General features: G+C 38.9%; 4 protein-coding genes across 4 annotated transcripts; 1 reads left to right on the forward strand and 3 right to left on the reverse strand.

The window, feature by feature from the left end:
• Positions 1–985: 985 nt before the first annotated feature.
• On the reverse strand, positions 986–1,490 carry J4E84_000585 (uncharacterized protein; the record flags this gene model as incomplete). Its single annotated transcript, XM_049383223.1, has 2 exons — positions 986–1,280; positions 1,336–1,490. The coding sequence occupies 2 exons, from the start codon at positions 1,488–1,490 to the stop codon at positions 986–988; spliced, it is 450 nt and encodes a 149-aa protein (XP_049248741.1).
• A 4,078-nt stretch (positions 1,491–5,568) lies between these two features.
• Positions 5,569–6,878, reverse strand: J4E84_000586 (uncharacterized protein; the record flags this gene model as incomplete). Its single annotated transcript, XM_049383224.1, has 3 exons — positions 5,569–5,852; positions 5,894–6,251; positions 6,303–6,878. 3 exons carry the CDS (start codon positions 6,876–6,878, stop codon positions 5,569–5,571), a joined length of 1,218 nt encoding a protein of 405 aa, XP_049248742.1.
• Positions 6,879–12,219: 5,341 nt separating this feature from the next.
• On the forward strand, positions 12,220–12,785 carry J4E84_000587 (uncharacterized protein; the record flags this gene model as incomplete). Its single annotated transcript, XM_049383225.1, has 2 exons — positions 12,220–12,439; positions 12,490–12,785. 2 exons carry the CDS (start codon positions 12,220–12,222, stop codon positions 12,783–12,785), a joined length of 516 nt encoding a protein of 171 aa, XP_049248743.1.
• An 11,889-nt stretch (positions 12,786–24,674) lies between these two features.
• On the reverse strand, positions 24,675–24,950 carry J4E84_000588 (uncharacterized protein; the record flags this gene model as incomplete). Its single annotated transcript, XM_049383226.1, has 2 exons — positions 24,675–24,889; positions 24,944–24,950. 2 exons carry the CDS (start codon positions 24,948–24,950, stop codon positions 24,675–24,677), a joined length of 222 nt encoding a protein of 73 aa, XP_049248744.1.
• Between the last annotated feature and the right edge of the window lie 642 nt (positions 24,951–25,592).

Below are 25,592 nucleotides of genomic sequence, written 5' to 3' on the forward strand. Positions count from 1 at the left end.
ACATCTTCACGCTGCCGCTGCGCCGCCATATTGACATCATCCTCAAAATGCGCTTCACAACCCTAGTTTGTGCCATGCTTGCACCTCTGATAGCCCTGGCGGCTCCAGCCGAGATACATAGCAGGTCAGATATACTCGCAGCCCGCCAGGCGCGTCCCACAAAGCCGGCACCATGCGTGCGTGTGATGAACACAACCGAAGCGCAGACAGCTACGCGTGCCGAAGCCTTCGCCCAAGCTTTCATCTACAAGAAGGACATCAGTGAGGCGTTCAAATACATAGCCAAAGACTACATTGTAAGAGGGTCACGACAGCTTCAAGAGGATCAATGACGGCTAACCACGTATAGAACCACAACCCCGCTGCACAGAACGGGTCTGACTCCGCCTGGAACATCCTCTCTCCAATCTGGGGCTCGCAGAGCATCACACCATTACGTACAGCGTTCAAGTCCCCACAAAGCTGGCTTAACTACCGCACCGGAAGTTTTGGGGAAGTCGTTGACCGTTTTCGATGGGAGGGTGGGTGTATCGCGGAGCATGCAAGTCTTATCTCTTCTACTGCAATAGAATCATTACTGACGTGGCAATCTGCAGTGGGATCAAGGCGAGAGATTTCCGCCGCAATATGTCTGAATAGGCAATCGATTGATGCATATAACCACACATGATAGGAATGTATGATCGAAAACATGTAGATACGTTAAGCCCAATGAATAACGACAGCGCAAACCCTTCACGAATGAATCCCAGATATCCCACCAACCTAAGAAAAGATGTGTCGTACATATGATACGTCTCTCTTGCACCATCGCCGCAATACCAATCTCGTTCAACTTTGATCGCAGAACGTGTTCCCTCATGCGAGTCGTTTCGCAATATATCCGATATCACAGCGCCAACCCCTTAGTTGTCCGTTCACACTCCGGCGTCCTATCCCATTCGATGACATGAGAACACGAAAGCTGATCATGCCAGTTCACATCTCAGACATCGATGCTGGACTTGCCCTTGTCTTCCTTGTCATCACCCTCAGGTCGGAGCTGCTCCTCGGAAGGCCTCGCGCTCTCATCGATGTAGCGCTCGGCATCAGCGTCGGCATCGAGATAGTCTTCTCCGCGCAGCAAGCTGTACCGCGCTCCATCCTTGTTCGTCTCTTTGATCTGTGGAGTGCCTACCGTCAAGTCGTGGTGGCAGTTGGGGCACTCATGTACCGTCGGAGCACGCAACGCAAACCACATCGCGCGAGCCTTGCAAGCAAAGAAGTAGAAGTGGATAAACCTGTCATCATGTTAGCAACCCTACTGATGACTGGCTCTGAATTTGAATGGCTTACATGTTGACAATCATGGGAGCTGTTGCGTATCCAGCCAAAAAGCCATATCCCGCTGACCCCAGATCGTCAACCTCGACCGCCCAGATCGGAATGAGTATTGCAAGATACGCGATACCCGCCAATCCGTCCAGGAGAGCGAACTTGGGGCCTGGCATACGATTGTGCCTTCGTTGGTGGACAATGCTCGCCGTTGAAGCAACCGCAGTCATGGCGAGGGGGATATAGCCGAAGCAGAATGTAGTTACATCGCGATGGTCGTACCAATACCGGTAACTATGGGATTCCAGCGAGAGAACGGTGATGGCAATGAGGAAAGGTGTTGTGAGGGCACTGGCAAACAAATTCAGTACGCGAAGAGAACGTTCCTGCGCCATGATCATATTGTTGGTTTGGGTAATCTGTTGGTATCTGAAAATTGAGGTGAAGACGAAAAGAGCCAGATGGCTTGGTGCAACAAAGACAAACTGAAGTCTACAGGCCTGTTTAAGTCACATCACCGACTGGGATAGCGTCTCATCATCTCTCAGGCAACAGCGAAAAGCACATAGCCGCAAGTGCATCAGAGCCGCGTGTACACACGAGGCGCTTTTTGGCATCGTCAGCCAATCGATGTGTCGCTCCGGCACGATAGCGGTACTACGCAGCAGTAGTGAGACAGCGAGATCTTTTGTTTACTCCCCCGAGTATGTGTTTTGGCCAATGAACGTTGACGTTGGGTGGCTATGCCGGCTAGCCTTGGTATAGCGCAGGTGGGCGGATTACTCGGGTCCTGTGTCAGGCTCTCCGCAGTGCATGGACGCATGCTCAAGAATAGAATGGCCTCTGAGACGTCTCAATATCTGTCTACCTACATACGGAGGTCTTTCCATGCATCGTTTCACTCTTGCTTCTACATCGATAGAGAAGGTTGCACAAGTCACGTGACGTTTACATCATCCGGGCATGCATTGCGGTCATACTAAAGCTCGTTTCCGTAATATTCATGCCTTTCTTCCAAATCGTAGAGTAGCGCCTGTTATTTATTCTGATCTTGGAGTGGGAAGCATGTCGCGTAGCCGCTTCCGCCAACGCTTGCGGCGTGTGGTTATCCAGGTAAGCAGAAATTACGTAGGTGACTAGGGAAGACCCTGAGGAAACCGTTGATTACTAAAACCCGCAAAGATCTTTGGGAAGATCCGGACCTTTGTTCTCTTCGCATGCGTGTAAGCATGCACAACCAAACTTATTTCACAACACGGCCCTTTTGGCATCACGATGCACCCGACCTCCATATCTGCTGCCAGAGTGAACTCATCGGGTCTTATCGAGGTGTACACCTACAAACCCTGCTCCAGTTATGTGCAGTACTTACAAGCCGTCGTGCGTCATTTCGGCACGCAAGACACGAGTGAGGTCTACCCAGACGCAGCTACAATATCCATGTTCCGCACTGCTTTCGCACCCCTCACGGAAGATCTAACCCGGAAGCTGAACCGTCTGCCCAGATACTCCGCATTGGTTTATCCTAGGACATTCCAACATTTTTCCCCAGCGCGCCGCCTGGATAGCGTTATTTCCTCCGCTCGATGGCGACTATTACGAAACATTCAGACGAGAGGTCAGAACAAAAGCCGCTTGTGAGAACTACGACCTATTCCAACGATTTGCAGTAAAACCCTGAGTGTTCTTCAGAATTATCATTTATTGCCGCCATCCTTATCAGAAGATTATATTCCACGGGGGTCCTCGTAGAATTAGTTGTGAGTGGCTTGTCGCTATGGTCCTCGCGACGCCAATGGTAGCTGCCAATTCGTATCGAATTCTGCACAATTACTATAGGGTAGATGTATACATTAGCTCAGAAGGTGTTTGCTTATCAAGATTCAGTGATGTGTATGCAGCAACATGCGACACGGGTTCTGGCCACCCCGCGGTACCGAGTATTGCATCTGCGATTTGATAAACCCAATCAGCTCTACGTAATGGTCAACATACCTTCTGCCTGTGGTTACCTCCCAAAATGATAGCCGCGCACGCGCCGAATATGACGCACAACGGTGATTTCAGAGCATATATAATCGCCTAAGATCCCAAACCCCCCAAGGTCTGCAGCGTAGAAGTCATCTCTGACCACAACATCCAGCAAACACCAAACCAGACTTACGAGATGACTCAACACACAGAAACACCCATGAATATTCCCAAACCATGGGAATCTGGCCATCAGACTCATTTATACAGACTGCCTCGGCATTTATCCAGGAAGATATTGGAACTTCTACCTTTATCATCTATGGCGACGTTCGCAGTGACGAGCCACCACTCGAATACATTGGTCCGCTCCATCAAGAACCCTTTCGCCCTGATCAAGAAAGAAGGGAATGAGGCTGAGCGAGCGAGGTTCTCGGTTCTGTGCTTCGACAAGCACTATCCGGACCATATCATATGTTATTATTGCGGCTCATACCATAAGCGCAAATCACCTGGTAGTCGGGATGTTTGGGGTCAAAACGCTCCGGCCGCCTTCAAGTACGGGACTAGGACGATATGCAAACGGCGCACAACAAAGTTCGACGGTTTGGACTGGGAAACCGTCCACGAAACGATGCGCGGGTTCCGGCACTCCCCTCGGTATGGACACAATCTCCTGCGCCCTGAAGGCGTTCATCAACAGGGGTCAAAACGGTGGGGCAGTGACATCTATGCATTACCCTGTGATGGTCATTTGCTTTTGAGAAAGAGATGGGTCAGTGGTATTCCGGAAGTCGAGGATGTAGACCCCAAGGCTGTAGTATTTGGGATTCCATACTCGTTATGTCCACACCTGAACTCGGTCCTCAATATATATTCCATGGGTTGTGGTATAAGAAACGCTGTCTCTCGCTTCTACACGTACCACGATCCTGAGGAGCTCAAATATGGATATGTTGATAAAGCCTTGCGGTGCACCGCCTGCCCTACCGAAGTGGTCATCGAAATAACTCCGCGAAGGCTGTTCATTGGGAATTGCGCAGACGAGTCGAGGTTTCCGAAATCAACCTATGTCGTAAGTGTCTCCAGATACGTCGACTTTGGCAAATGTCAGGATCCAGAGGACATTGAATGGAAGGCGCTCACAGAACGGAGACCGGGATTCTGGAGACGCCTCTTTTCGAGGAGGGATAGCGGGTCGCTAGACGGGGAAACAGCACGGCCGACGGTAGACCTTACACACCTGGAACCCGTTTGCGAGAGATTTAATGCGCGTCTTCATGCGCCTCTGCTCTCATCGCCGTCCCTCAGCAGTCCTACTGACCTTCGTCTGGCTATGCGTGATAGCACTGATGCACAACCTCCACCATACGCCGAGTAATCATAGTCAACAACATCGGGTCGCGAGAGTCCCAGCGAGCTGTGAACTGTGCCATGGGCGCATCCGGTAAGAAGCTTTGAAGGTGTCGGTTTCAACGAAGCGCAGTACGCGCCTATCTTCGACCCAGGATGATGCCCGGTCTTGCTTCGCGCGAGTTGTTGCGTCTGCACTTTGGTGTGCGGGATCCATGAATGGTTGTGATTGAGAACCAGACCGCAGTCTGAGTCAAAGGCGCACTCTATTCTTTCTTTATGGTTGTAATTTGTAGCTTTAGAACGTGTCGCAAGAGGGTGTGGCATGAACGGATTGGCGCAGGCCCGTGATGTCTAGGGGCAGCATGCCCCCACGACTGTATGCGTGGGCGCAAAATAGGGCCATTTCGGTCGCGCATCGAAGCAATTAGTGGTCTTGATCAATACTTGAGTGTTTGAACGTCAATGCTGATCCAATAAGAGAAATGGCCAGCTCAATCGCACAGACCATCGGTACACCTTCCCTAATTCGGTGATGACAATGAGACGATATCACACCCCCAGCCGTCCACAACGAAGACGGCTAATATGCGCCTTTTGCTCCCAACATATGCTTGCAGTCTCATTTTAAACAGATCTTTACTTGCACTATTCGCTAAGTAAGATTCCCGCTGCGCAATAACCATTCTGAGAAATTACCTGCATTTATGTACGCAATCGGAGTGAGATGAACGGAGAGTCCACCACGGATGTCTGTTTACCACACAGAACAAGGAGAGCATTCGAAATGAATAGATACAATACTCGCGCATGTGCTAAAACGGGCTAGCTGTAGAAACCTGGAGACAGTACACGGAATTTGTACATCAAGTCCGTGTTTGCATGTCTGCCTACACCATCCTCATGTCTGAAACGCCCACTAACCGTTGGCTACATATAGATCTCGTGGACCCTGACCAGGCTGTTGGGGGATGAATCTTTTGAATTTGTCTCTTGCACAAGTCGAGCTTTCAGGCGATCAGTCCCTTCCACATGAGCATCGTCAGGTGGTGGCTGCGGGCCATCGACCACGTGGAAACACAGAGATGCGTCGACAAGGCTGACGTCGTCGTCTGTTTCCGGCCTGAAGATAGTGATCTTGCTGATGGTCTTTTGGCCAAGTTGTAATTTGTGCTGCATGAGAAAGTAAGCGAACCCAGCACCGTTTGGAGATCCTGGTTTGGGTTAGTCTTACTATATGTCATCGGAGTTGAACGCGACTTGCCTAGTAGCGCATGGCCCTGATCCGTAGTGGTAGAGAAGTCGGTTCCCGGCCACTCGCTTAGTTCGGTGTTACGGTCGCGTAGACAAGAAGCGATGATTTGATTAGTCACCTCGTTGGAGATGGCTATCATGAAGAAGTAGCGAATGTTCTTGATATTGGGGTTGTTACGAACCCAAAATCCCCAGATGATGTCTGAGAAAGCGCGAAGTTGAGGTAGGTCGTCTTTGTTCGGCTCCTTCGTACCACCGCCCCAGATAGTCTTGGCGGATGCTTGAGGGCTTTCAAGGAAGAGACCATAGATAGCGCCTCCTTTGGTGTTGATTCCGAATTCAAAATGCGCCTTTGTTGCCTGTAACGCCGTCAGCATCTAACTACTGCTCATACGCAAGCCTAAACTCACTCTGTATTGCTTGTTGTTACCTGCTGTGCTGTACCACTGATTGATAGCCGGGATCTGGTTGCCCTCATTATCTCTTTTCTCTGGGTCCCAATGCTCGACCCTATAGCACTGGTTATCTCCGCCTGCTGAAGTCGGCCGTCCGTCGAGACCAAGTGAGCGCATCGCATGTGAGAAATGCCAGTGCTCAGAAAAGCTGCAGCTGAACGACGATGAGCTAGTTTCTCGCCAGTACCAGTCCTGAAGCTCTATCTTGAGGTCACTATTGTAAGGCCTTGCAGCAGATGGGGGTTCGCGAGTATCTTTCATCTGACGGCCTGCGGTCTGATCAGAGCCTTCGAGACCACAGATCAGGGCGCCTCCTTTGGCTGCATTCTTGTTCCAATCCTCCTCCGCGGCATAATCATCGTCCCAGAAGGCCACCGTGGGGTGTAGTCCGTTGGGTTCACGGCTGGTCGAATTTGAAGATATGCGGGTGATGTTACGGTCTGAGATGGGTGCGGAGGCCAGCGGAGTCTTGATACTGCCGACAACTGTGTGTATGGCAACCGCGACGACAAGGGCGGTGACGAAGGTCATGTCGCTGATCGCTGCCAGGGAAACTGAACGAAGCAACAGATACAAGGAACGTCAGCAAGACGAACAGCGTGATACAAGAGGCAAGGCGCAAGACTAGCGGCTATTGGAGGCTGCCACAGTGACTTCGTAGGTGAAGGAGCGATTGTTCCACATCCCAATTTGCGCGCGTGTCTTCTATGACGAAGGTCTTGGAAAGGAAAGTGCAACCACTGATGAAGCATGCTTGGCCACGGGTTGTGTGATGCGTAAAGACGTTTTCCTAAGCTACCCAGCCTCTGGTCCAGGGCCACATAACACGCTATATGTATGGTTGACATTGGTTTCAATTTGCTAAATGCGGTCAAGGTGACCTCGGGATGTGAGAATGTAGCCGCGAAGCATTCGGACATGAAAATGCCATATACCGGAAAGCCATGATATCGAAAGCCATACGAAACAATCTTTCTGAGAACTACAGAACCCCAAATCACTGGTTGTTTCGTACCTCAGTCAGCCAGTCATCTCCTCGGTACTCATGCCACGGAGAAGGTTCTGTCGACGATTGAGCTAGAAAAATGAGGTATGTCGTATTCTATTCAGAGGCTCATCGGAACCCATGAGTCTTCAACGTCGTCGATCCAACAAATGTTCGCGGTGGCTATTCCATGTCCGGCTACCCAAACGCATCTTCATAGGGCTAGAGCAAAGGCTTTGCAGGTGGTGCAAGACCCAGGCGTGGGCGTGTACCCGGGCTCATGCACAACTGCTTTCTGGATGAAAATAGCAATGCAGGTCCACAAGCTTTATGATAGACAGGATGTAGCGCGACGTTCTCAAGCACACTGCTGCCTCTAGCCTAGTCTTTCCCATGACTGCATCTCTCAGGGATATTCCTGCGGACTGGGCTATATAGTGGACTGATATGATGCCGAGTCGAGCGTATCGCGGACTAATATTACGGCTTGTATAGGTAACGAATCGACGAGACGTGTAGAACGTGAGGGACGCGGAGGACGGATGATCGTGGAGCGCATGCGCCGTAGCATCAGGCGGGGATAGGTGCTGGCGCGCGTTTCTAGTGTGGAGTCTGGCCGGAAGGAATTCAAGGTAATAAGTTCAATGCAGATGTACAGTGTGGTAGCATCTCGACGTGCTGTATCATGGATGACGTGATAGCCGCCATCTCGACGAAGCGCAGGCCCCGGGGACGGCGGGGCGCCTGACGCGTGTCTAGCGCGTTACGGAAAGTGGGGCATCGCGGTCGCGTCTCTAGGTACGCTCTTCGCGTGGCTCGTCTCCTCATCCATCTCATCATTGCCGTTGTCACCAGCAAACGTGCGGTCATCAACGCAACTTATCCTCATCTCTCAATCAGCGCTCTGCCTACCGCCCAAGCTATTTTCTCATCTTTTTCAGACCTATACTGGTTGCAGCGTCGCATCCGTTTGCTTCGGAAAACATCCACGTTCGCCCGTGTGCTGCAACTAGACTTCAGTCCCTTTCGAGTTCAGCTTCCACGTAGACATTGGATATGATCTCGTCACAGTCGTTCACATTTCATCTCACCATCTCCAATAACTTACCCTCTGACGCTGTCCTCGCTTTTCACGATGTTGCATACGCTTGCAACGTCAGTCCATTGAGTGGCAGTCAGTTGCGTCGCAACTATTCAGACCGGTCTGTTTCGATAACGAGAATGCTTGGAATACGCGTCTCATGCTTGTTAGAATCATCAATGTGAGTCGCAGCGTATTAACCTCGAATCTCCGAGTGAATCGAGTCCCACTAGCATGCCTACCCAGACCGATGGGTGTCTACTTGCAGCTAGATCGTCAACAGCTCTTACGTGAGTTTGAAACCCGGTATATACGTACAACTGATGTGGAAGTACAAGGATCAGGAAGAGAAGTGGACACGACAATCCTGCTAAGAGTACAACGTGATGTCACTTCCAGGAGCAAGAGCAGTGATGATACGGACTGGGTTCAATGACTACAAGCTCAGAGGAATGACCTCGAGGCTCTTGCCACGGTCTCTCTTGGTGACAAGGATAGAGATATTTGCGCTCCAATTCATTAGACACCTCTGCCAGGCCGAGCGGTGTGCGGCCGCACACTCTTTCACTTAGCATGCTGGCCACGCCGTTGCCTACGCGGACTTGCCCCTCACCCTGTCGCGCCTTCCTCACGGACCCTAATCTCGAGACCCTCACCACCCGACTAGCGCTTGTGCCTAGCTCTTCCGTTGTATATCAGCTCGCGCTCACCGGCCTCGTACAGCTTCCCCTCCACCGCGCCTTCCACTCGCTTCCTCAACCCTCTTTCGCCCTCTTCAAAATCGAAGCAATTGCGGACGACGACTGCAGCTTCCGACGATGCGCCTTTCCGTCTTCACTCTTCTAGGGCTGGCCGCTACCGGTGGCTACGCCGGCAGCTCTCCATCCTCTACGGTCGCTTCTACGGTCGGCAGCGGACAGGCTGAAATCCAGGGTGCGGCGGATCCCTCGTCCATCTTAATTCCCCGACAATACGGAATTCCTACCGACCCGATCTCGGTCACGACATCTGTACAAGGTACCGTCGTTCCACCGACCAGCGTCCACTATCCCCCGGTCGCCTCCAGCGTGGTTGCTGTCCCGCCTCCATCCATCGTGTCTTCGGTGCAAGGCTCTCCCCGCCCGCCTCCGTCTTCCGTGGTCGCTATACCACCGCCTACAATTGTGTCTTCGATACAAGGCTCACCTCGACCTTCCGCATCCTCTGTAGTCGCTGTCCCGCCACCGTCCATTGTGTCTTCGGTGCAAGGCTCTGCGAGCCCGTCCTCTGCAGTCGCTGTCCCACCCCCATCGATCGTGTCTTCAGTACAGGGCTCCGCAACTCCATCCTCAGTGGTATGGAGCAGTCAGCCCTCGTCTCAAGCTGCATCATCTCAGTCGGCATCCTCGGTGCAAGCCTCCGCGCCTCCATCATCAGTGCAAGGACCTGTTCCGCCATCCTCTACTGTGTGGAGCAGCCAAACTTCGTCTTCTCAATGGGCGTCCTCGGTGCCGCCTCCTGCCCCGTCGTCTTCCGCAGCTTGGAGCAGTCAACAGTCCTCTCAAGCTGCGTCTTCGTCTTCTCAAGCTGCATCCTCGTCTTCTCAGTGGGCATCCTCCGTGCCGTCTTCTGTCCCGTCGTCCACCGCAGCTTGGAGCAGTCAAATATCCTCTCAAGCTGGCTCAAGTGTCGTTGTGCCGCCCCCCACTGCATCCTCAATTCAAGGAAGCTCTACTGCACCATCTTCCCGCGCCCCGACAAGCTCAGTCGTTGGATCATCAGCCGCCCCATCTTCTGGAGCGTGGAGTTCTTCCGCGGGATCTGTAGCGCCCACGAGTATATCGAGCAGCCAAGCCGGTAGCACTTCGACTGCATGGTCATCGGCATCACCTAGTACCTCTGTGTCCGCGTCTGAATCACTCGTCGCGCCTTCTGGCTCATCTTCTGTGGCTCAGTCAAGTGCTCAAGGCAGTTCGGCTGCACAATCGTCTGGAAGCGCAATCCCGAGCACTCGATTGACTTCAGTCCAAGGCAGCACTACTGTAGAAGGCATCATCATCATCCCTACTGGGATTTCTGGTAGCAGCACCTCTACTGGCATCATCATCATCCCTCCTGGTTTCACGGCAAGCACTACCTCGGGTGGCTCCATCGTCATCCCCACTGGAATTCCTGGTATCAGCACCTCGAATGGCATCATCATCATCCCTCCTGGTTTCACGGGAAGCACTACCTCGAGTGGCTCCATCGTCATCCCCACTGGAATTCCTGGTAGCAGCACCTCGAATGGCATCACCATCATCCCTCCTAGTGGAAGCAGCACCCCAAGCGGCTCCATCATCGTCCCTCCTGGTGTCTCGGGAAGCAGCACCCCAAGTGGCTCCATCATCATCCCTCCTGGTGTCTCGGGAAGCAGCACCCCAAGTGGCTCCATCATCGTCCCTCCTGGGGTCTCGGGAAGCAGCACCTCGAATGGCATCACCATTATCCCTCCGAGTGGAAGCAGCACCCCAAGCGGCTCCATCATCGTCCCTCCTGGTGTCTCGGGAAGCAGCACCGCAAGTGGCTCCATTTCTGCTCCGATCGTGATTGGGAGCAGCACTATACCTCCCAGTCCGATGCCTACAGGCGTAGGCTGTCCCGAATTGTGTCGTTCCCTCGAGTGGTGCCTAAAGTATTGTGTGGGCTATGTGTTCCCTCGCCCTCCCGATGAAGAACCACCGCACGAATGTCTTGAGCCAGCTAATTACAAGTGGTGTCATCTATGGTGGTTTGGCCCGGATGACGACGGTGGTAAGGATGGTCACCCAGGCGATCCAGACTCTGTTACAGACAGCGACCCCGAGTGCAAAGAGGAGAACTGTATCGCTGCATGCGTCACACAGAGACTCGCATCATTCTTGCTCTTCAAGCGGCCTTTCTGCCTTTGTGTCCCACACAAATGTGACAAGGATCACGACAGCGACAGTCCTAGCGATAGCGACAATGACGATCCATCAGTCAAGCCGCCAAAGCCAAAGCCGACATCGTTTCCAAAACCTACGAACCCTAAATGTAAGCTTTTCGGGTGTGGATGCGGGTGGGCGGGACTAGGGTTCGGGCCTGGCTGCCCTGAAGATGTCGTTCCGCCCATTTCGCTCACCATTCCATGTGGTATCTTCGGCTGTGACCCGTGCATCTTCTTCGGTTGTCATACCGGCCCGCGGCCTACGGGTATCATAGGCGCCGACGGATACTGTCCAGGTCCAACAGGGTGTGATCCATGCCCGCCAGAACTTTGTAGCCTCCCAGGTTGTACCGTTCCGGGCGGTTGTGGGCCGAAGCCTGGCCCTGCGCCAACTAAACCGGCGGACCAACCAGACCCAGAAGATTGCGACGACAACATGCGGACCACCATCACTGATCGCTTCGTCATGTGCACGGAGGGTTTTGACGTTTCGTCCATGCCTTCTAGCTATAGCTTCTTCGGCGGTGGTACATCATCCACGATGGTTACATCTGTATGTCTGCCGCTGATCGATGCCACGAGGACCATCTGCGAGCCGGCTAAAGGCTACGACACCACGACAACGCTGACTACTACCGGCACGCTAACTTCCGACGCCCCAGCATGTACCCGAGCACCGCTCTCTTTGGATGATGATGAGGGAAACAACAATCCCGATGAGCCATCAAACACGTGGACGTACTCTAGCATGGGTTCATCAACCTCAAAAAGCTCTTCCAAGGTATCGTCTAGTAGTTCCTCGTCGTCTAGCAGGTCCTCGTCGTCCACCAGTTCTTCGTCGTCCACCACTTCGGCAGCACCAGCTCCTAGCCATACACCTATGGACAGGAACGGCCACTGGACAGTGGAATTTCAGCAATTCTTGTACGACGACTACGCGGAATTAGGATGGGACTTGTACGATCCCAATGGCTTCCACGCGGGTTTCCACAATGTACGCGGTTACAACAAGGACTCGAAAATCACCGACTACATCCAGAGCGTTAATCGTCCGTACGGTGATTCAATGCCTTTTGGAGTTGACGTGACCGTATATGAACGTAAGTGAACTCTTTTATCGCCTTATTAGACACGCGCTAACTTTTCCTAGCACACAATGGTGATATGGCCAAAGTCAATTTTGAGATCCGCAAGAAGGTCACCGGCTGCGATTCCATGCCGGGCATCCCATGCAGGCCTTACATGACAACAGAAAATCGCATCGAAAGTGACCCATGGAGGCTGCAGACTTGCGAGCAAGCTTGTAAGGATAACAAGAAGAAGGCTCCTCTGGTTTCCAAAGACATGTGGTGCCAGGATCTCAACGCGGCAGATTGGCAACCCATGTATAAAGGGTACACTGGATGGCAGCGCCATTTCAAGTGTGGTTGGAAGGGATTTGATTGAGCGTTCTGTCCCCTGGAGGCTAACGGTATAATTGTGTGGATATTCAGGAGTGGCTCGTACCAAATTGAGAATTGTATTGTGGACATGTGGGCAAGACTGTAATCATATAGATGGATGCCAGCCGTGTGCTCTAATACTAGATGCCGTGTCGACATTTGAACTGGATGGTGTACGCATATCGAGCTTTTCATGTTTATCTCAAAAGTGACGTTGGGTCAGGGCACTTGCAGACTATGTGCTTGTTTTCTATCGTCGGACTGACTTACCAAGTACGTATTTTTAGGCCCACACATTCCATGACATTTGGGGTGTAATTTCTATTGGAGCTGTTCAAAGCAACAGGCACATATGAACAAGATTCCGCCGACACGCCTATTGTCTTGTCAGTATTGCGAGTCTCTGTAGATTGCATGCATTTTGAGTGATTCACTGCTCGATCTGCGCGAGTGTTGCTAATCATGGGCAGAACCAGAGTACCTCCTCCTGGGGCTCCACGGTCGCGTGTCTCGCTACCCGGACATCACTGCACACCTTGAAAGCCCTGCTGTGCCCTGCCGAATGGGCTCAGTACCTCCTCCCTCCCAATACATTGCATCGAAACTCTTCAAAGCAGTATCGCAACGATGTCTCAAACTGTTAGCCAAGACGAAAAAGATAGCCTGGTCGATATCAGCGCCGCGGAAAAGGGCCTCGAATCTAGCAGCGGAACTCATACAAGAAAGTCCACCACCACGAATTCTTATGGAGAGATGCGAGAACTTCTCTACCGCCGATCTTGGGTACGTAATAATCTGGTATACAGCGTGTATGATGCACTTGCTGACTTCACAACCCGGCATTCAGGTTCTATTGGAGGTGGTGAAAACAATCTTGCAGGGCCTTGCCATATTGTTCTTTGGGATCGTTCTTCTTATCCTTTCCCTTGCCGCTGCCAAGTTGGCCTTCCTCCTCATCTTCGGCGCTATTAAGATAATCCTCTGGCTCTTGATTATGTTGATTGGGTTCATCGGCATCCCGATGCCGGCAGCTGTTGCCCAATAGGAGCCCTTTGGTTAGTTTTGCAGAGAGTGCAAGAAAGGCATTAAGTTAGATGCTATATACTTAGCTAATTAAGCTGCTACAGAGCCTCTAAGCAGTATTGCTAAATCTCTTAAAAATAAACCTACTAGCATGTAATATTCTACTCTTACTAAGTTAAGCGTTAAGCTTAAAGCTACTTTTAAAGCTATAGAGAATATTATATAAAAGGTCTAAAGTATATAAATATATTACTATAATATAGTAAAAGTATAGTAATACGTTTCTACTAAAGTTAATATAAACTATAATAAACTTATTAGAGACTAAAAATAAGCTTATTTTTTATAGCTTCTATTTTCTTATAGCGCTAATAAAACTATAGTAAAAAGTAAATATAATAAGTATTATATAACTTTAATAAGTATTAGAGAAAGTTATAGCTAAACTATAGAAGTAGAAAGATTTTTTAGTTTTAAAAAAAGCTAATAGAAAGCTACTTTAGATAAGCTATAATAGCTATTTATAAAAGTATTTAAGGCTAGTAATAAAGTATTAACTAGTAGTAAATACCTAGATTTAGATAACTTTATAGTATTATAAAGTAAGCTTTTACTATTACTTAATAAGCTTACTTAGTATTTTTTTTTATAAGTTTATTTATAAAAAGAAAATATTTTAAGATAGTAAAACTATATATACTTTTTTTCTTAATTCTAGCTCTATATTAAGTATTTATTATTAGTATCTAGTAGATAGATTATATAGAAGTATAAGATTCTAACTTTATTATAAATATATAGCTAAAGTTATTATAGTTTAGATACCTAGCTAAGTAGTCTATATACTTACTCTACCTATATATAGTTTTTATAAAGTAGATCTTCTTCTTTATACTATAATAACTTTTAAATTTAAATTAACTTAACTATCTAATCTTAATATAACTTTTATATATTATTATAGTCTTTAAATTATATTAGTAACTCTAGCGTAATAGGCTAAGTTTATCTTTAGTAATCTTTAAAAACGTATAATTAATAATAATTAAGCGCTTATACTCTACCTAATATATTAGCTATTATACTAAACGCTATAGCGTTTTAGAATATAAATACTTAAACTCTACTTAACTAAATTACTAAAACTAGTTAGAAAATAACTCTTAAGCTTATATCTAAGCTTATTAGCGCTACGCTATTCTCTTTACTAGTTACTAGTAGTAGTAGTAGTAGTAGTAGTGTTCTCTTATACGCTACTTTTACTATATTCTCTACTACTTATACTCTAGGTAGTAGTAGTAGCTTTTTAGGTAGCTTATTTAACTCTTATATATTTTTTTTTATACTCTTTCTAGCGTTCTTCTCTATATCTACTTAGAATACCTAAGTAATAAAAACTACTATTAGTAGCTCTATCTTTTTAGTATCTCTTTAGTTACTCTACTTATATAGAAATACTAACTTATATAGTACTAGTAACTCTCTAGTTTTAAGATTATTTAATAATAACTTTAGTAATGCTTTAAATTTCTTATACTAAGAGAACTTTTAATCTTAGAGTAAATACTTTTTTATTAACTTTTTAGAGAATAAAAACTCTACTAAGAATCTACTTTAGAAAAATAATATAGTTATATACTATAAGAAAGTATTCTTTAACTCTAAGATTACTATATAGCGCTCTAAGTAAGATATTTACTATAACTTTTTTTTTATTTTACTTTTTTACTTTAAGCGTAATAGCGCTATATATAATACTAACTAGTTTATATTCTTTTAGAGAAATATTAATAATAGTAATACTAAAATAGAATAGATATACTAGTTATTATACTTATCTTCTCTAACTACTAAGCTATTTATAAGCGCTGCCTATAATACTAACTTTACTTAATAACTATATAATAGCTACGTAACTCTAAAACTAGAATTAGTTTATTATATTCTATTAGTCTATAAATATAGCTTAAATAGTAAAGAAACTTACGTTAGTAACTTTAATAAAACTCTACTAAAGAACTATTTTAATTAGAAAGCTATCTACTTTCTTAATCTTATATTTAATACTATTTACGCTCTCTATAATAATATAAGCTAGTTTAGTATATATATTACTAAACTAGAGAAAGACTTAGTTAATAAGAAGTTAGCTTACTAATAGTATAAGAAAGAAGTAGTTACTCTAGTATATAAGTTAGAGATTACTAAAAATAATATTAAGAACTTAGATATCTATCTTATTAACTTTAAGAAATAACTCTATATTCTCTAAGATAAGGTTTATAGTAACTAATAATATAATAAATAGCGCACTTACTAAAATATATAAAAGATTACTAAAGTTACTATCTATAAAAATAAGTATAAAAAAATATACTTTTAAAAGTACGCTAACTATATAAAAGTTTATAAAGAGAACTACGTACTTTATAAAAAAGTAGTAGATAAATCTAAGAAATCTAATAGCTCTAACTTTAAAAACTTTAATAGTTCTCTATACTCTTTTTATAAAGCTTCTTACTAGTAAATAAACTTTAATTATACTAACTAAAGCCTAGTCTCTTCTACGCGCTAAACTACTTCTAACTTTACTATTTTTATTATCTATAACTCTAATTACTATTACGCTAAGTAGTCTAAGCTTACTTTCTTTATAAGCTCTACTAGTACTAAGCCTAGCTAATATACTAAGTAGAAGCTAGATATTATAAGTTAGTTCTACGCTTATTTATACTTCTTTAAAAATAATAATATAAAATAACTTAACTATCTCTATAATAAAGTTACTAATATTACCTAGAATAATATTAGTAATAGTTAAACTATCTCTAGTAAGAAGTTTATTATAGTAGAATATTAATATAGAGTAGAGTAATAAAATGTAGTCTAGTAACTCTATATAGTAATCTTAATATAAGTATATTTTTTAAATACTTTATATTTACTATAATATAGTAGTAGATATTAATAAAACTTTCTTTATAATATTTACTATAGATATAGTACTTTAATAATAATAGTAATATACTTATAAAAGGTAATAGTAATAAAAGCTTTTCTAAAGAACTTAGAGAACTTAGAAGTAGTAATAGGTAAGCTATAAAACTATAAAAATATTAAAATTTTAGAAATATATATCTAGATAAGCTTTTAGAGCTAAGTAGAGGCTAATAGTAATAATAAGTAGCTCTTATTAGTAAAAGAGCTAAAATTTAGAAGGTAGTATAATATTAACTAAAAGTCTCTCTATTAGCTATAGAAGTAAGTAGATAACTATAGTTAGAATAAAGGTAAATATCTTTATAAAGATTAATACTATAGTTTAGAAAATAGCTATCTTATATAAATTTTTATATAAAAAGCTATATACTTAGATACTTCTTTTTACTATAAATATTTTTTTCTAACTTCTTAATACTTCTATTTCTATTCTCTAATATACTTTACTTCTTTCTTAATAAGTAATACTTAGTTTAGATTAACTTCTCTTCTATACTTATAGTAGAAATCTATATTATTAAGAATACTTAGGCGCTTAGAGTAATAAAAGCTTTTTTACTATAGGTACTTACTACTTATAAAAGTAGCTTAATTAACTTTATAGTCTCTACTAGCTACTTTATAATAGCTACTCTAAAGACTTTAGCTACTAATATATAGCTTATATACTACTAGAGTAAGAATTTTAACTATAATAATATTAATATTATAGCCTAGATTAATACTCTAAGACGCGTAGTAAGTATATACCTTTTAGATATATTTATTCTTATCTATATAAAGAGCTTTACTTCTACTATTTATATAATTACTATTAAATAGTTTAACTAGCTTTAGATACTAGATAATAAACTAGCTATAAGCTTAGATAGAGCGCTAGTAATACTTAATAAGTAGGTATTTATTAATTATATAGTAGATAATAAATTTATAGCTTAGAAGTAAAAGATACTTTAAGTAATTTAGAAGGCGCTAGATATATAAAGAGTATAGTATTAGACTATAGAGGTTATATAATATAGTAGCTAATATAGCTAAGCTTAGAAATAATTATATATAAAATATAAGTTACTAGTAATTATATAGATATCTTAGGTTATCTTAGAGGCTTTATACTAGCGTTAGACTTACTAGATTACTTTTTAGTATTAGTAGTTACGTAAGACGTGCTTTAATACTACTAGTTAATAATCTAGATAGCTATTAGTATTATATTATAAATATAAAGTAGTTAGTATATTATAATTACGCGCGTAGTAATTATTATATTAGTAGTGTAGATATAAGTATTATAAGGTTATAAGTTACAAATCTAGGCTTATATTAGAGATTTTTTAAGTTTAAATTTAAAGTCTAATATAGTAACGTATTATTACGTAATTATATAATTATATAATCTTAGAAATAGTATACTATAGGCTCTATCTCTTAGGCCTAGAGAGAAGTAAGAAGTTTATATTCTTTTAGTAAGTATAGAATATCTTAGATAAGTACTATAGTTCTATAAATACTTATATTAACGCCTAACTTTTTTATAATAATAAAACTACTATAAAGCTAGATAAGTCTATTAATATCTACTTAGTCTACTTTAAGTCTAGTATTATACTACTAAAGTAGAGTAATAAAAAGAAGCTCTTCTAGCTTACTAAGAAGCTCTCTACTACTTAGAGAAGTAAGATAGAAACTTTTCTTAATAATAACTATTATAATAATAACTAGTAAGCTTTTAGTAAGAAGCTCTATTATATAAAGTAGCTATATTCTACTTTTTACTCTACTACTAGTTACTTAAACTCTAGTTATAGTAGTAATAGTAATAATAGTAATAACTATAATACTACTAGTATTACTATTTCTAATACTACTACTAGTATAAATATATATACTTATTATATTATAGTAAATATATATAAAACGCGTACTCTTACTAAAACCTAAGTTCTTACTAATATAAGCTATTACTATTAGTATTACTACTAAAGCTATACTTTTAAGTCTAATAAAGCTTTTTATAAAAGTAAGTCTAAGCTTATATTTATAGAATATTTTCTAAAAGTCTTATAAGTATTAAATAATACTTATATAAAGAATAGAAAGTCTATTTCTAAAGCTACTATCTAGGTAAACTTAATATAAGGTTCTACTTTCTTATTAAGCGCTAATAACACTATTAACTACTTAGAAAACTAGTTATTTCTAGTAATAGTTACTTTTAGAGACTTTATAAGTATAAGTCTTCTAATAAAGTAAAGAAGTCTTCTAGTATACTTTTAATAATTTTACTTACTCTATTTTCTACTATTTAAAACTATAATAATAAAGATAATAATAAATCTAACTTTACTCTAAAAGCTATTCTTAATTAGATTAAGCTCTTAGAAGAGCTTTTTAGGCTAGTAGTTTACGTCTTTAGTATTATAGCTACTACTATATATAGTAATATATATCTTTTTTTAGTTAAATAATAGTTAGTTTTTAAAGAAATTATATCTCTTTTATAATAATCTTTTATATATATTAAAATTATAAGTAATTTAGATTATACTTCTATCTTTATTAATAAGACTTATACGTGTATTTACTATTATAATCTAATACCTTTATATACTTTTAGAATACTAGAATTAGCTAATAGTACTTAAGTTACTAGTATTACTTATATAATATAAGTAAACGTCTTAATAAATAACTATAAGAAATAAGTTTTAGCTTATATTACTTAACTTAGTAGTGTTTAGCTTATACTAGATATACTATAGTTCTAGATATATAACTTTTAGGTAAATTAGAAAACTATAACTTTTATCTTTAATTCTAATTACTACCTCTAATAGTATATCTATAACTATAAGCTCTATACTATATAAAGTAGTAGGTATTATAAATATTCTCTTTTACTACTTTATAAACTTAAGAAGGCCTACTATCTAAAGGCTTCTCTTCTACTTAATATAGTAATAATCTCTAGTTAAATAGCTTTTATCTTAGTAACACGTAGTAATAAAGTATATCTTACTACTATAGAAGAAGTTAATTACTTATATAATATAACTAATTAGAAATAGTCTAATACTTAGGTATTATATATAGCTAGAGCTAAGGTCTTTTTTAAAAACTTTAATAAATTCTATAATTAGATAGAGTATCTACTTATATCTAAGAATAAAATTCTAGCTAAGTTTCTACGTATTCTTTATTTTTTATATTCTAGATTTAACCTAAGAGAAACTAATAAAGTGCCTTCTTAGAGAGATAAACTAGATTATTATATTAAGATTTAGCTTAACTTTAATACTAGTAGACTTTCTAAGCTTTTATTTTAGTACCTACGCCTATTATTATATAATAAAGCAAAAGTAGTAAAGCTTTATATTAATAATATATTATAAAAGAGATATATTAAATATAGTACTTCTAAATAAGCTATATCTTTTCTTATTATATATAAGCCTAGTAGTAGTATTTATATCTATATTAACTACTAAGAACTAAATATATATACTATTAAAAACTATAATATACTACTACTTATTTATAATATACTTATAAAGCTTTCTAAAGCTTATTACTTTTTTAAAGTAGATATAATTATAGCTTTTAATAAAATATAAATTAAAAAAAAGTATAAGTATTTCTTTATATTTATTACGCTATATAGTCTCTACTAATATATAGTAATACTCTTTAGTATATATAATAGTCTAGATACTTTCTAGACGTATATTAATAATATACTATATAAGTATTTTAATAAATTCTATATAGTATATTTAGATAATATTATTATTTTTAGTAAGACTTTTAAGAAATATAAAGATTATCTCTTCTATATTATTATCTATTTTTCTAATACTAGTCTACTTATAGATATTCTAAAGTCTAAGTTTATAACTTAAGAGATTAAATTTTTTAGTCTAATTATTACTATAAATAGTATTAAGATAGATTCTAATAAGATTAGCGTAATCTAAGACTAGACTCTATCTTATACTTTAAAAAATATATAAGCTTTTCTAGAATTTACTAACTTTTATAAATACTTTATTTATAAATTCTTAGAAATTATAAAGCCTTTTATATATTTTACTTAAGAGAATTCTAAAGAATTCTAAATAACTTCTAATACTAAGCGCGTTTTTATAGTACTAAAAATAGCGTTTTATAGTAATATTATACTAGCTTACTTTAACTTAGATCTAAAGAGTATTCTTAAGATAAATATATCTAACTATATATATATAGCTATACTATCTTAAGTTTAAGCTAATAATAGTATAAGACTAGTAGTTTACTTATCTAAAAAAATAATATCTATAAAGTATAACTATAAGATTTATAATAAGAAGCTTTTAGTAATTATAAAAGTATTTAAAAAGTAGTAACTAGAGCTTACTAGTATATTAGACTTTATAGAAGTTCTTACTAATTATAAAGAGCTTAAATATTTTAAGTCTAAAAAATATCTAAATTAGAGATAAGCTTATTAGGCTAAGTTTCTAGAAGAGTTTAACTTTAAAGTTAAGTATTATTTTAGAAAATAAAGTATAAAATCTAATAGTCTTACTAAATAAATAGATAACCTTTTAGTCTATATATTTAATAATAGAGTATAATACTAGTATTAGACTTTTCTTAGTAACTACTAATAAAATAGAAGAAGCTATAAAGCTATTTAACTAGCTAAGCTTTACCTTACTAAAAGTAAGTATAATATTCTCTTTTTACTTTTACTTATTTAAGAAGCTAGTAAGAGCGCGTTATTCTCTAAGACTAATATACTTTAGCTTACTTAACTTTCTCTTTATAAAGAATATAATCTATATAATAATATATCTAATATAAATAGCGTCTCTACGTAGAAGCTAATAGACTAGCTCTATCTTTTTAATATTTATCTTACTACTATTTATAAGGCGTTACTTAATAGTAACTAATATATTCTATATTATTTTATTATAGAAGAAGTAAGGCTAGAGCTTAGTAATATTAAAGCTAGTAATAATAGTAAGCTATTTATAAAAAATAATTAACTTATAGTACTCTTTAGTAAGAAGCTCTATACTTATATTATTAAGAATATTTATAACTCTCTTCTTAGAGATTATAGTAGCTATACTACTATATACTAATAAGTAAGTAAGTAGTATTATTAGTAAGATATAACTAACACTATTACTTATTTTATAAACTACTATACTATTTACTAGTAATCTAAAACTAACTATAAAGCTAAATATAGCCTACTATATTCTTTTTTTATACTAGCTAGATACTAGAAAAATATCTCTATTAACTTTATTATCTTTCTACTCTTCTTTAAATAGTATAGATAATCTTATTACTATATTATAGTTATTATTAACTATTTATTTAAAAAAAAAAGTTTATAGCTATAGAAAATATAAAAGTACTTATAGTTATTAATAAGTTTTTTAAGTATATATAGAAAAAAAAAGGTTACTTTAAAACTTTTATTAGTAACTATAGCTACTAGTTTATATTATATTTCTAGAAGTAACTTTATAACTATATTAGTATCTAGCTAAAGTTATTAACTTTATATTACTTAGAAACTAATAGCTAAACTAAGAATACTAATATAGATTTTAAATAGTACTTATACTTTTATATTAATTACTTATAGAATAATTAGACGTAGTTACTACTTTTAGTAGAATTTAAGTTTAATTTAGTAGTAAGCTTAGTAACTAGAGTTTTTTTATTTTAGGCTACTAAGAGCTACTAGCTTTATAGTAGTTTAGAATCTACTTATATTACTAATATACTATCTACTACTTAAGTATAGTAGCGTAATACTAATATACTTATTACTTATCTTAAATAAATATAATAATTCTTATATAATAAACTTATCTAGTTATATAAAAAAATATATAAGTTTACTAATATTAATTAGTACTTTATACTCTACTTTAATATTAGTAACTAGATACTTCTTAACGCAAGATATATTAAAACTAAGTAACTAGTAAAGTTACTAAACTATAAGAATATAAAGCTATATTAAATTACTTATATAATAGATAATATAGCTTATAAACTAGATCTTTTAGCTAGTCTAAAAAGCTTATTTTTTACTTTTTACTTTTAGCTACTTTAAGTATATAAAAATAACGCTCTACTTAGTTAGCTATAAGCTAGTAATATTACTTTTTTTAAAGTTTACCTTAATAATAAAAGTAATACTAAATATACTATTATTTAAGTACTTAACTCTTACGTACGCTATATAATTAACTTATATACTAGTAAATAAAGTTATCTATAATATAAAGTAGAATAGATTAGTAATAACTAGTTAGATAACTAGTAACTCTACTATAACTTATATAGAAGTAAGAAGTTAGTATAAAACTTCTATAACTATAATTCTAGCTACTTAGAACTTTACGCTACTTTCTATAATTATAATAATAATAAGAAAATTATAGTTACTTTACTTTATTTATTAGACTTTGTATACTTAAGAAGAACTAGCTAGTTATTTAATAATTACTTTAACTATAAAGCTTTTAAAGCTTATTAAGTTACTAATTCTAATATATATCTTTACTTAACTTTAACTTCTATAAGTAGTCTAGACTCTAATACTTATAATTTACTACTTTTATATAGTTAGTATTTTTCTAATAGCACTCTACTTAGCTTAAAGAAACTATAGTAAGTATCTCTATTAAAGAGCTCTTACTATTCTTACTAACTCTTCTAGTAACTTCTTATAAAGAGAGTTACTAGTTTTTTTTATTATATATACTTTATTAGGTGCTTTATTAATATAAAGAACCTAAGGCCTATAAAGTATTAAACTTATAGCTACTAGGCTAGCTTATATACTTAGTTAGAACTTTAAGTATTTTAAAGAAAGAATATATTATAGTTTAGATACTTAGCTAAGTAGTTTATATACTTACTCTACTTATATATAGTCTCTATAGAGTAGATTTTTTTCTTTATACTATAATAACTTTTAAATTTAAATTAACTTAACTATCTAATCTTAATATAACTTTTATAAAAGTTTATATAATCTTATCTTAAACTAATACTTACTTACTTAGTAGTAATCTTATAATATTACTATAATTAAGAGTATAAATACTACTCTTTATTTATTATTATTTAAGATTATAAATAAAGACTATAAAATCTATATAAATTCTATTACTTTTTTATAAGTATCTTTTCTTTATAATAACTATAAGCTTATAGTAACTAGTTTATTTTATATTACTTAGTTTTAAATACTACTTAGATAGCTTTTTTTATATTATATTACTAAGCTATATACTAAATATAAGTTATCTTACCTAAAGTAGTATAATATTATTAAGCTTTATTTTTATAAAACTTAGTATTATATACTTTTTTACTATAAGTAATAATATAAGCTATAAAGATTTTACTAATTATTATAAAGTATAATATCTTTATAAGTAATACTATTACTAATAGCGTATATATTAAAAAATCTAAAAACTAGTTTTTTTATTATTTCTATCTACTTACTATACTAGAAGTATATTAATCTTTTATTTTATATATTCTTTACTAGTACTATACTCTAGAACTTTTATATACTTATACTAAAATAATATATAACTTTAAAGCTTATAAGTACTATATTATAGGTAACTATATATACTAGATTAATATAGTTATAGTCTTTTAAAAGTATAATAACATCTCTAATTTCTTAGTATATAATATAAAGTTATTACTTAAGCTTATTAATTTTGTGCTTAAGCTTCTTATACCTACTATTTACACTAGACTTAACTAGTTGCTACCCTAGTCACAACTTAGGCAGAGATCTGAATTCGATTTGTATTAAGGAATGACGCGCCACTCAGTTCCCCTCTCTCCTCTGCTTCTCATCGCCCTTGATGTTCTTCCGATCAACGTATTCCATGCCTGTCCCCGAATGCGTGTTGCTGCCACTGTTCGAATGTTCTTTCTGCGCCTCGTAGTCTTCCTGGTCTTGTGCGGCTTTTTGAGGCGTCTTAGCGGACTTTTGCACACCAAAGGTGTCTTCGCTGTTCTTTGAGGGGTCGTTGACCTGGTCTTGAAATAGGATGTTAGCGAAGAGGAATGACGTGGAAGGCGCGGGAGACGTACTCGGCATGGTGATTTCGCTGGGACTGATGCTGTGGAGTTATGGTACTTGGGTCCTCAGCAGGAGATTTGTGCGAGATGAAGTTCTTTTGAACAGTGTGTAGACGTCATGAGAACGTCGCGTTGCGTCAACGTCAAGATGACGACTCGGAAGTCATCACCGAGCGTCCTGCATCATTGGGCGGCGACACACTTGACATCAATGCTCAATAATCGTATTTCATTGAGCTGTTCGATTGTTCGTGACTACGTGTTTAGGCTTGCGCATCCCGTCGCGCGTTTCGACGCGTCAACCGAGGCGTCCCTGATCGACGAACTCCAACCCCGCTACCAGCCACCTCATCCCCGATGCCTCTCAGCCCTTCTTCTCTTCGCCCTTGCCGCCATCCTTCTTGTCTCCGTCCTTCTTTGATGAATCGCCCTTGTCGCCCGATGCTTTGGGAGGTGGTGCGCTACCACCGCCGCCGGAGTTCATGAACTTGTCGTCGAGCTGGTCTGAACGCTGTGAGCTACTGGAGCATAGATCACTCGTCAATCAAAGCATACCTGACATGATGTGAAATGTGAAGAGAAGCTAAGGCAAGGATGGAGTCGTTATGAAGGCTGACTCTGTAGGGATGTCGGAGAGGAGGAAGAGGTGACCAGAACTTAA

This window comes from Alternaria hordeiaustralica (genome assembly GCF_023758085.1).
Source record: "Alternaria hordeiaustralica strain BMP 2776 chromosome Unknown scaffold_1, whole genome shotgun sequence".
In the NCBI taxonomy this organism is placed as follows: Eukaryota; Fungi; Ascomycota; class Dothideomycetes; order Pleosporales; family Pleosporaceae; genus Alternaria; species Alternaria hordeiaustralica.